Raw genomic sequence first — 11,958 nt, 5'->3', positions numbered from 1 at the left:
TAACATAATTGCTTATCAGGCACGATATGTGATGTACAAAGGAAAAAAAATGGAGAGAAAAAAAAACTAACAGCACTTCGAAATGAAACAATTATCTCAAGTGGAACACGCTTCCGCTGCTTCCACCCTGATACAATATTTCTGATAACACCAGGTAAGATAATAGTTCGGCTTTTCCGAATACTCTTTTGGCGAGAAGGAAAACTAACATTGGCGACTGAGTAGTTCTGAAGTAAGAGCTTTACAACCCTAAGCCACGGTTTACAATCAGTCGAAAGCAAATCTTCGTTGTGAATGGGAGAGTTGAGCGCTCTCCATCTTTCCCGGTTATCGTCTGCTAGTGTCAACCGTTCTGTGGGAGCTGTATTGTTTAGTGTTCGGGGATTTTCCTTCCATCAGTTTCTAAAAAATATTTGAATTTTTTTTTTCGTTACTTGAAATACTGTACTTGGATTAAACACTATCATCAAATTTGTTTTAATTTTTTTTTCTCATGAGAATTATTGAATTGAAAATACTATAGTTATTTAAAAAAACAGATACAATATTTGTGTGAAAATTTTCCCTCATCAGGTGTTTTAGCTAGAAAGTGACATTATACATTGGAATAAATATTATATTGTTTTGGCAACATTGAAATAAAATATTCAGACAAAAATCGTCTGAAATTCAGGAAAATTTGAATCATCGTCTGTTTTTTAAGAAAGCCTGAAAATATCGTCTGATTATTCACAAAATCTGAAACATCTCTCCGACAAACGGAAAACTGCTTGTTAAAATTTTCAGCAGAGGAAATTTTTGCAAAAACCAATAAATGAAAGAATCAAAAATGAAACGACGGTTTGATCCGATATACACCTTACATCAAACGTGAGGCTGTAAAAGTAACTACAAAACTCAAATCTGATTTCGAGTTCTTTACGTTTATTCATTTCTAGTTCGGAAAAAAAAAAGTTTTTTGACTGCATTCAGCAGCGAACACCCGTCAATCAATCAAAATTTATTGAGTAAGAATGGTTGCATCTGTCACAACAGAGATTATTGTGAACAAGAAGTAAATATTATAAAGATTTAAAAAGATTTTTACTCTGCTTAAGCCTAACAGTTTTTGTGTATAAAAAAAAAAGATCATTTTTTTATCAACGATGAACTGGATGATTTTCGTGGTGTTTTTATTGGGGTACAGCATGGGGGAGGAATCCCGCCTCTCAGTCTGTCCTCAAGTGTGTGATTGCAAAGGATTGACCGTGGACTGTGGAAACCGACAATTGAAATCTGTTCCCAGGCCTTTACCAAAAGAAGCTAAAAGGATGTAAGTACCTTTTTTTTTTACTTTGTTACCTAATTTTTTCAATTTTTTAGAAAATATACTAACTCTTATAGTTTAAATAAACAGCATCAGTGAGCAATTTGAATATTCTAAGGGACAGCGAATTTAGATTAAAATGCAAACAATGATTTAAAACAAATTTTTTTTTTAACAATGTACACTGTTATGCATATTTTGATTTAACAGGGAAAATTTCACACTAAATTTGATTGACTTAAAGATAATTTAAGTTTAATAATTCGATCAAATTAATTAGATAATTAGATCAAACTTTATTATTGGTTTCACTAAATATGTTTAATTATTTATCTACTTTTCCGCATTATATTTTATTATGAGGATCAACAAGTTTCGTCATTGACTCATATTCACGTTCTATTTGTTTTTATATACACAGAAAATACCATTAGTACCCAATATCATATTTGATTTAAAAAAAAGTCTGATTTTTTAAACTCTAATCAAGTTAAAAATTTATAAGCAATTATTGTAATTGCATAATTGGATTATTAAAGAAATTGCGATTTGTTCGATAGAATATAGACATTAATCAGCAATTTGTGAAAAGTTAAATGCCTTTGAGAGAAATTCTGAATTATTTAAATTAAATTAAAGAAAAATTCTCGATAGATAATAAGGAAGAAATGTTTTTGACGCTAATTAATTTTTATCGCCAAGAGTTCTAAATTATTAATTTCAGTATAAAAAAAAAATCGTTTTTAAAGTATTATTAACTCCAACTTCGCATATGTAGTTGAAAAAATACAAATTATTTGCATAATATTTGAACTTCAAGTCAAGTGCAATTGAACGGGTATTCGTTTTATTAAATTCATTCAGAAATTAAGATTATTCATTTATAAATGTCGAGATTTTATTCTAAATATTGACCGCTAACGTGAATTTTCTGTTACCATGAATCAACTTCGTGCTTGAAAACATATTGAAATTGAATAATATAATTCTTTAAGGGATATATTGTTATAACAGTTTTTGAAGTATGCATATAGTTAAATAAAATATAATTTTTGTAAACTTACTTACCCCCTCAAAAAAAAAAAATTTTTTTTTTTTGATCAGAGAAAAATGAAATATTTGATGTAAAATCTCGAAAAGACATATGTATTGTAGTTAAAAACTGGTTAAGATATAACAGTAAAATCACCAGTTTATTAAACAGTGTCATCTCATAAATAATCAGCAATTTTTGAAGTTTCTTATTAAATCTAAATAAAATCTTTTTTTTGTAAACTAGTAAACACATAGTTAAATTAACACGTATCTTAGAACAAGGTTTTTCGTAAAATAAAAGCATACTTCTTGTATATTACTTCTAAGAAAAGGTTCTTCAATAATATTGGAATAGAAACTTATTTTTTTCTGTTGTTCGGTGATCAGACAAAAATCACGAACTTATAAGCTGTTTTTCAAATATGCTATTCACAAAATATCTCAACGATCGTTCAGATCTGCTTAACGTATCCGTGCTCTTACGTATCCTTGAGACTACTTGCACGTTCAACTGTCATTTATGTCTGTTCATTGAAATACAAAATCATAATAAAAAGGTTTCAACTCTAAAATGGCTGAAAACCTTGTTTTTCATCAAAGAACACGAATAAATAATTTCACAAAAATTACTTTTTTTTTAACTTTACGGAAAAACTTTTAATTTTTAAGATATGATCAAACGAAATAGTTATTATTAATGTTTTGTGCTATTGCATATCAAAGTTTTAAAATTAACCTTGAATCTCTCCTTGTGTTTATCAGATCTACCACGAACGATATTTTCTGATCTATGTTGTGTCTGAACCTTTTGTCTGTTCCTTTATAATTTCACTAAATATAGTATAAAAACCCACTTGAGTTGCTCCATCAAGCGTTTTTTGCCGTGCAAACGCACTGTTGAGCAAAGGAGTCTGGCAAACGCACTTGTTGGAGAAATAGGCTATAGGGCTAATCCTCAATGCTTCATAAAAAATGAAAATAATTTCATAGCCTCAAAATAAGGGTTTTTTTTCTTAAAAAAAAAGACTAGAAAATAAAGATTTATCTCTTGCTATGCCAGCATCGAATTGCTAATGTTTCCTCCAATGTAACAACGGAATAGCAAAAGTGTATCGAAAAACATATTTTTTGTTCGTTAAAAACACGAGAATCCCATGAAAATCATCTTTCCAACTTTGATGTGTTATTACATCTAACCTAAACATTTTCTATTATTTTCAATATTATAGATAAAATTACTCTTTTTTGTCAGAAGTTTACACAGATTTCGGAAATTAACAAAATGTAATTAAATTGACAATTATGCATTTTTATTGTTAAGTGAAAGGAAATTTTTATCGATAGAATCGAACGATAATGTTTCGAACATTAGTTATTTAAGCATGTAGACTTTTTTTACGCTTTTAAATAAATAATTTTTCTTTATCACGAAGTTGAAGAAAATTATTGCATTGTTAATGACTTCATCTTTTATTTTTTGGAAAGAGATGACTTTCACGGTTAGGGTCACCGGATGGTCGCGCCGTAGTTAGCCGTGACCGATACGATACGATGAAAATCAGCGTGATAAAAAGAATCAATTTTTATTTTCGCCGCTTTTTAATTTATGATTCTTAATTTTAATACATATTGATACAAATTATGTATTGCATATAACTTCAATTCATATATTGTAAAAAAATACAAAATATATATTGTAAATAACTTCAATTTTACATTTTTAAATGAAATCTCAAGATAGTATTAAAAATATTCGGAGCATACAGACATATGTTTGACTTAAACCTGTTAAAGAACAACATGTTTAAGTTCATAGTAAAAAAATGTTGTTAAATTGATATAGTTGTATTTTGCTTAGCGACATTTTCAAGTTAAGATAATGGGTCTAAAATAGGCATTTTTAAAATCCTTTTTTCCCCCAGAAATTATTGAAAGATTTCAGTCCCCCGCGAAGGTCCCAATGCTTGACCCAGGTGGTTTCTTGTCGTCCGGGTTAGGCTCAGAATTACAAGACTAAGGTGTTGAACAATGATAGTCGCAAATTTCCCATAATGTGTTGGCTGTTTAAAGCCGTTTCTGAAATGAAATTAATAGTTATTACAGTATAATGTTATAAATTTTGGAGTGTATTGACCCATAATATAACCAAACGCCGAGTGACGAGATCGCAAAATTTGGCCGTTTTCCAACGTATATATCGGACTAGGACGAACTCCGGCTCTCAGTTATCCTATGTATCACGAACTCTGATTAAAATTCTTTGGGCTCGGACCCCCAAAAGCTCATTTCTAGATGAACTCACTGATCTATAATGAGAAGTCTACGTGTAGTTTGACAATTTCAACTGACTAAATAATTTTTGAAAAAAAAAATTATTATACATTATTTGCATAGTAAAGTTTGAGTTATATCTTACAAAGATGCGTATTTTCGAAGCTTTCATTTTAAAAATTGCAGTTCGAAAATTGTAGCAACAGCAGTAAACTATTGCACTAAAAAAAGTATAATATTTATCTTATCTTACGGCAGGATGAGGATTCTTATCACACTTATTTGCTTTTGATCATTCTATTCAAGGCAAAAAGCAAACGATAAAAAAAAATGTAAATAAATAAAACTATCGTCTTGTGTTGAGGGGAAATGGCATTCATTCTTAACACTCCGGCAGTCGCGCGTTATCTGTCAGATGCAGGTAGGCTGCGAATTACGGGTTTCCGCTTTTACTACGACACTACGGAAAACTCTAAAAGCATTTAATTTTACGATTTATTCTAATAACCCTTATTTTTAAATATTATTTTTTTGTTTTCAAATCGAGAACAATCTTTCAATTTCATTTTTTTTTTCGTGATACCCAGACAACATTTGTCTTATTATATTTCTCATGGGCTGCAATGACGGCACAACTCAAAAAATCAAGTTTTGAGATAAGTAGATTTAAAGTTTCATTGCTAAGCAAAATGCATAATAAATGCTTTAGTTAGTTTAAACGAAGATTACCTTCAAGTTGAATTATGAGTTGTGCTAGTATTGCTGCTGAAAGATAATGTATTTTCATATTTACACCTGTTCTTAGTCCAAAACGCATGTTTTTTGAGTTGTGCCGCTATTGCAGCCTATGAGCGATATATTTATCTACATTATTAGTTTATTTTATTTACAAAATTTTTTTTTGTTGGGTTACTAAATTTAAAGCAATTTTTTAGATTCTAATAAACTGTAAGCCACGAAGTATGCAGTCAAATGCTATATGTATCATTTATTTATTCCATTTAAGAAACAAAAGAGCTTATTTAAAACTTACATTGCAGTCATCAGAATAAAAAAAAAATTCCGAAAAACTGAAACTAAAAATTAAGGAATGTTTCTTTTTTTTAACGGTATATAAAAACTTCTAAACGTTATAATACGATCGTCATAAAAATTCTTTCTTGTATCTTTTAAAAATAAAATAAACGAAATTGTGGCCTTAGATTGCCATACCAGCGACTCTTGTATTAGTATCATTTTATTATCTGTCTCATTTTTTACTCATTTAACCATAATCACTTAATACTTATCACAATTTTTTAAAGAACACTTCATAACAAGGTGTCTGCAGCAGCATATTTCACCAATTCAACCCTAGATGACTGATAATTCGTCAAATTTTATATCGACTTTTATCAGTTTTGCGGAAGTCTGGCTGCTCTAACACTTTAACATCTTCAAATATGATTTTTATCATTTACATATACTATCCTAAACTACGCTTTTTTTTATCTAAGCAAAATAACTTGATTTAATTTTATAGTTCATGAACAGATTGATTAGTTTCCCTGATTTATGTAAGATTTAATAAATTGAATTTTAAACAGCTCATTGAGGCTAAAAAATAAATCCCTAGGGCCAAAGTAACTGACTAAGGGATACATATGCAAAGTCGTAACAGTCGCATAAAGCTCATAACACTCTTTCAACGTTTAAATTTTTTTTTTATTAACGAGCATGAAACATTTATTCTAAATATTTACAACAATTAGAATGCGATAACATCATTTTGGAACTAACGAGCACGCTTTGAAGCTTTGACGTCATTTCTTCCGCTTCGAATTCAGAAATTCAATATCGAGAGTCGCACGCGAATGATGGAAGGTGAAACTGAATATTCCAAAAATAAAAGCCGCCATTCATGAAACAGATTAGCGCGCTTAACCTATGGCTTAACGCTCACTTTGCGCACAATCAGCGCAAATGTCATTCACAGATCTTGGCTCACTGTTTTAAACTTCAGGATTAACAATGAACATCTCCTATTTCACTTGGAAATCCCCTTCCTTTTTTCTGTTTTTTGACTTCTAAGTGTCACAGAAGTTAAATCTGGTGACTAAAAGTTTATTAGTTGCAAATTTGGAGATATTAATTAAATATTGTTATTAATCGGAAGTACTTTGTGATTCAGGATAAATTTTTTTAGGTTGGGTTAGGGGTTTCCAGAAATTTTCCAAGTTGTAGCAACCTTACACTGTAAAAATGGATTCTCAAATATCAAGAGACTTTCTTCGTTTTTGATGAAACAATTTCCTGGAATATGCTGCGAGCAAAATTTTTATCGAAGTGACAAAAATAATCGATTTCGTGGAGTCGAATTTCGTCAAAATTAAAGAAATATTTTATCATTCACTTTTTTTCTCCAAAANATATTTTAAAATTTAAAAAAAAAAAAAAAACTCAAAAGGCCTAATAAATCTAGCAATTTATCTTGGGCTCTATGTAGCCCCCCTTCCCACCTAAAAAAAGAACAGAGAGATTACACTCAACTGAAACAGGATTCGAGCCGTGGATCTTCCTGGTACTAAGCCAACTCCTTGACCGTTATATGGCCAGTCGGCTTAATTCGTCACTTTATTTTTGATTGTCTATTTTTATTCTAGTTTCGTCATTCCAGTTAAACTCCCACAATGCACTACGATAAAGTTTGAGTTGAAGAAACATTTTCTTCATATATTTGAGAGTTCACGTTTCGTCACAAATCATATGATTTCGTGACTAAATGATTTTCATAAAAATCGAAATACTGCTCAGGGATTGATTTAGTAGCGGGTATTATTAGTACCTTTAAGGCATTAGATTTTATTTTAAGAATCATAAATTATCAAAATTTTAGATTCCAAAAATATCTAAAAGAACGAATCCTAAATTATCTGAATGTAAGAATCAGTGAATCTCAAGTATAAAGATCCGAAATTCTCTGAAGTTAAGATTCCCAAAATTACCTGAGTGTAAGAGTACCAAAATTACCTTTCAAGAGATCAATACAAAACAGCAGTAATATAATTAAAACTGATAAAAAAAACTTCTAATTTCCTAATATGTTCGAGGAACATGGTGATGACATTTTTATCATTCCTATACATTCTCCAGCTTCAGAGTTTCTTTGATTTCAAAGTGGATGTTATTATTAACTTTTAGGACATTAGCTTTTATTTTAAGAATCATAAATTGTCAAAATATAAGAATCGAAAACTATCTGAATGTATGAATCCTAAATTATCTGAATATAAGAATTTTAAATTAAGTATAAATATCCGAACAATAAAGAACAGAACTAATATAATTAAAACTGATTTAAAAAAAATGTACTAGTTCAAAATCTCGGTAGCATGTTCATTAAACATGGCGATTATATTTTTATCATTCATATTCAGCCTCCAAGTTCCTTTGGTTCAGAAGCGAGTGTTATTAGTAGCTTTAGGACATTAGCTTTTAATTTTAAAATCATAAATTATAAAAATTTAAGAGTCCAAAAATATCTGAATGTAAAAATCCTAAATTATCAGAATCTAAGAATCTTAAATTAAGTATAAATATCCGAAATTCTACAAAATAAAGAAACCCAAATTATCTGAAAATAATAATACCAAATTACTTTCCTAAATTATTTTTATTACATCAATTCTAAATTATCTAAATGTGCATAAAAACCTAAATTCTGAAAAAAAATTGTAAATCAAAAATTTTATTCAAATTTTTTTACTTCCATATCTTTTTAAGAGTTCAATACAAAACGGCACTAATATAATTAAAACTGATAAAAGAAACATCTACGTTTCGAATGTAGGTAGCATGTTCATTGAACATGGCGATGACATTTTTATCATCCCTGTCATTCCTTCAAGTTCCTTTGATTCCAAAGCAGGTGTTATTAGTAGCTTTAGCACATAAGCTTTTAATTTAAGAATCCTAAAATATCTGAATGTATGAATCCCAAATTATCTAAATGTGAGAATCCTAAATTTTTAACAGATTTTTATAACTAAAACTTTTCATACTTTTGTTATCTTTTTAAGAGATCAATACAAAACAGCATTAATATAATTAAAACTGATTTTAAAAAAAAAACGTTCGAGTTTCGAATCTTGGTAGCATGTTCCATGAACATGGCGATGACATTTTTATCATCTCTATCCATCCTCCAAGTTTCTTTGATTCCTAAGCGGGTGTTATTAGTAGCGTGATTAATAGCAATATCATGTCTAGCGCGTGATGGCATGCGACAATGTGTTCGAAAGACTGGAGGAGGGGTGTGGGCATAATCGTCCAGATTGTGCAATCGAAACCTTGTATCTTGTGACAGTTTTGGGAATAGAATATTTTATCAGTTTGCGTGCCGGGAAATTAATTATTTTACTGGGCAGGAGAAATACGTGAATGAGCGTAGTACAGTGAAAAGCTTGTTAAAATATTAAGTTTTACTTTTTTATGTTTTTATTATTGGATTTTTGCCTATGTAGTTCTACATTTTTGTAAACAAGTAGATAGTAGTTCATTGTGTGAACGTAAAAATGGCTCGCTGTTTTTTTGTTTGCTTTTTCAAAATCGGTTAGTGTTCTATCAGTTCCTTCGTAGTTAAAATCCATTTTGTTTTTAGGGAAACTTTTTATTTCAGATTTATTGGAACTAGTACTTTTTTAAGCTGAGTTATAAAGTAAACTCGTTTTCCGGGATTAAGTTATCGGTGATTAGTTCTGAGTGATATCGGAATTTTAATATCACGATAGGCTATCAATATATATCAGTATTTAACGATAAATCACGGTTTTTTTTCGACTTTTAAGTAAAAACGTCAATACCTTGGGAAAAAAATTTGCAACCCAAACAAATAAAGAAAAATGTAGTTATTTTACAAAATTGTCTTAAAAAAGGTAGCTGAAAAATTAACACACTGATGAGAAATTTAGAAATCGATAATTTTCAATATTATCATTGTTCGCTATAATTACTTTTTCAGCTGGGTTGTAAAGTATGCTCGCTTTCGGTGATTAAGTTATCGGCTAGTACTGGGTAATCGGAATTTGAATATCACGATAGGCTAGCAAAAAAATATCAATATTTTAACGATAAATCACGATTTTCTTTCGATTTTACGAATCGACATTATTTTTACCTTGAAAATTTTTTTTCAACTCAAAGAAAAAAACCCCACTTATTTTACAAAATTGACTTAAATTAAAGTAGTAGTGAAACTAACATACTCACGAGAAATTTCGTAGTGGACAATTTTTAATATTATCGTATTCGATTATTATCACGATATTGCCATTATCAACATTTATTGCGATATCACAGCATTGGAAATTTTTCGTTGAGGAACATTGTTGTATACTTTACTTCAGTATTGTATCCCACATGATTGTATATTGATAAAATAAATAGAATTTTTTAAATATATAGCAAGCATATGTTTTTTGAAGTATTAAAGTGAAAAATACTCTATTTATTTTCATCCTTTTTTTTCTATGATGCCTAAAACACCTGCTTTAGAACTAAACAAAACCTTATTTCAATTTTGTCTTTTTGTGAAAAAAAAACTTCCCCAAAATATTGGCGAAACGGTTTTTCAGAAATTCTTTTGGCCTTCTTAAATTCCAGTTTAAACAGGAAAGAAGGGATATTTTCTTAGATTATTTTATTCACGATGTTGTTGTTTTTTTAAAATCCTTTTGGTATCGATTGACTTTCACTTTTTTGCATTCAATTAGAATACTTCCTAGCTTTCTTCTTTCTTTATGCAGCATAACTTCTTTATGTTGTTATCAACACACGAATCGGAAAAAAAAAATAATAGTATTTTGCTTACTTTTTCTTTCATCTCTGGGGCTATAATATATTTATGGCAGGCGGAAGGTGTTATTACAGTGTCTACGGGGAGTGTTAAAGAAAATTAGGGGTGTGTACGGAGAATAAAAGAATTTGTGAGTGAATTTATATTGCACGCGAAAAGGTGGATACTTTTGGAGGGATACTTTTTTTTCAATATATTATTGAGGAATTACATTTTTTACTTTTTCCGTTTTTTTCTGCTTTGGTAGCACATTTTCTTGAAAATTGATTCTGCTATTCCATCTAGTGAGTGATAGGATGAAATTGCAGTATTTCAATTTACTAAACATTCTATAAGTCTAAAAATAAAACGCTGTGAAAGACGATTTCATCTGTCAATTTTATAAGTGTTAAAATTTCATCCCTTTTAATTTTGGTTTATAGTATGATTAAAAGGAGTTTAAAAGAGTGGGAGTTAAAATAAAGGAGTTAAAAAAATTAAAATTTTAATGGAGTTAGGAGAAATAGATTTACAATGAAAAAAAAACCATCAACTGGCTTTGAACAGCAGTCCCAATTCTGAGTTTACGACTACCAATTTCCAACTCCGGAGACTTGCAATTTTGATCCCAACCCAGAAGACAAAGGAACTTTTGAATCAAGCTTTGGGACTAATTAGATTTCGGGGAATACTTTTTCGATAAAACTAAACAGCATTTGCGTTAAAGTGATAAAAGCCTTCCATGGTTAGCCCGACGGTAAGGGGATTCTAATCCATGATCGGTCTACTACTAAAGATATTTTACCTTTGCGCTGTGGTAGGTGCGAGCCGGGAGCAGAATTTGTATCAACCAGCCATCACTGGGTTTCGAACCAATAAAGGAGATATTAACAAAATCACACGTACATCACCGAGCTATAGCCAAGCACCTAGCCACCTTTTTATAGCTCAATATCTTTTAATAGCTGCTATGTTAGGAATACTATGTAATTTAGATCCTGGTCAGATGACGTGGGCAGCGCCTGATCTGGTATCCCTCTCTCCAAACTTCCTCACCACAACCAACGAGAGGACTTTAGCCACGATAGATTTAACGTGCACTTGAAATAATTTATAATATTTTTAAAATTCTTATTTAAGTAATTAATTTCTTTTTTACATTAAAAGTAGTAGCTCCCAGTAGAAAAATATCAGTTCAACAGCGGCCTTTTAAAGCATTCTCACTTCAATTAATTAATTAATTCCTAATTGAGTTTAAATTAAATATTGTCATGTTTTTTAGTGCATGAATCTGAATTGAACAACCTGATAATGCTCACTCTGGTTATTGTTATCTGGTTGCTCACTACGTGCTCTTGCGCGCCGAATCCAATCAATTAAAAATGAAAACTGTTGCCAGCGCGAGAAAGGAAATATCATCGGTTTTATTGATACACACATACATACGTACGTATTAGCGTTTTATATAATATAGATGACGGACAATAACACTACAGTGTCTGAATGAAATCTAAATAATAATCAATAATACATC

The 11,958-nt window shown here is 30.1% G+C and overlaps 1 protein-coding gene across 4 annotated transcripts in view; it reads left to right on the top strand.

Moving 5' to 3' along the window:
* Positions 1–258: 258 nt before the first annotated feature.
* LOC107443293 (slit guidance ligand) overlaps positions 259–11,958 on the top strand; it is a 338,907-nt gene continuing 327,207 nt past the window's right edge. For 2 of the 4 annotated variants that reach the window (XM_071182347.1, XM_071182346.1), the window contains exon 1: positions 259–1,312. In XM_071182347.1, the coding sequence (XP_071038448.1) occupies positions 1,146–1,312 (167 nt within the window). In that variant the 5' untranslated portion in view covers positions 259–1,145. The remainder of the gene's footprint in view (positions 1,313–11,958) is intronic. The other 2 variants (XM_071182345.1, XM_071182344.1) reach the window with 1 other exon arrangement.

Source organism: Parasteatoda tepidariorum, chromosome 6 (assembly GCF_043381705.1).
Source record: "Parasteatoda tepidariorum isolate YZ-2023 chromosome 6, CAS_Ptep_4.0, whole genome shotgun sequence".
In the NCBI taxonomy this organism is placed as follows: Eukaryota; Metazoa; Arthropoda; class Arachnida; order Araneae; family Theridiidae; genus Parasteatoda; species Parasteatoda tepidariorum.
The sequence above is the reverse complement of the archived record's forward strand: the minus strand, read 5'-3'. Positions and strand labels throughout refer to the sequence as shown.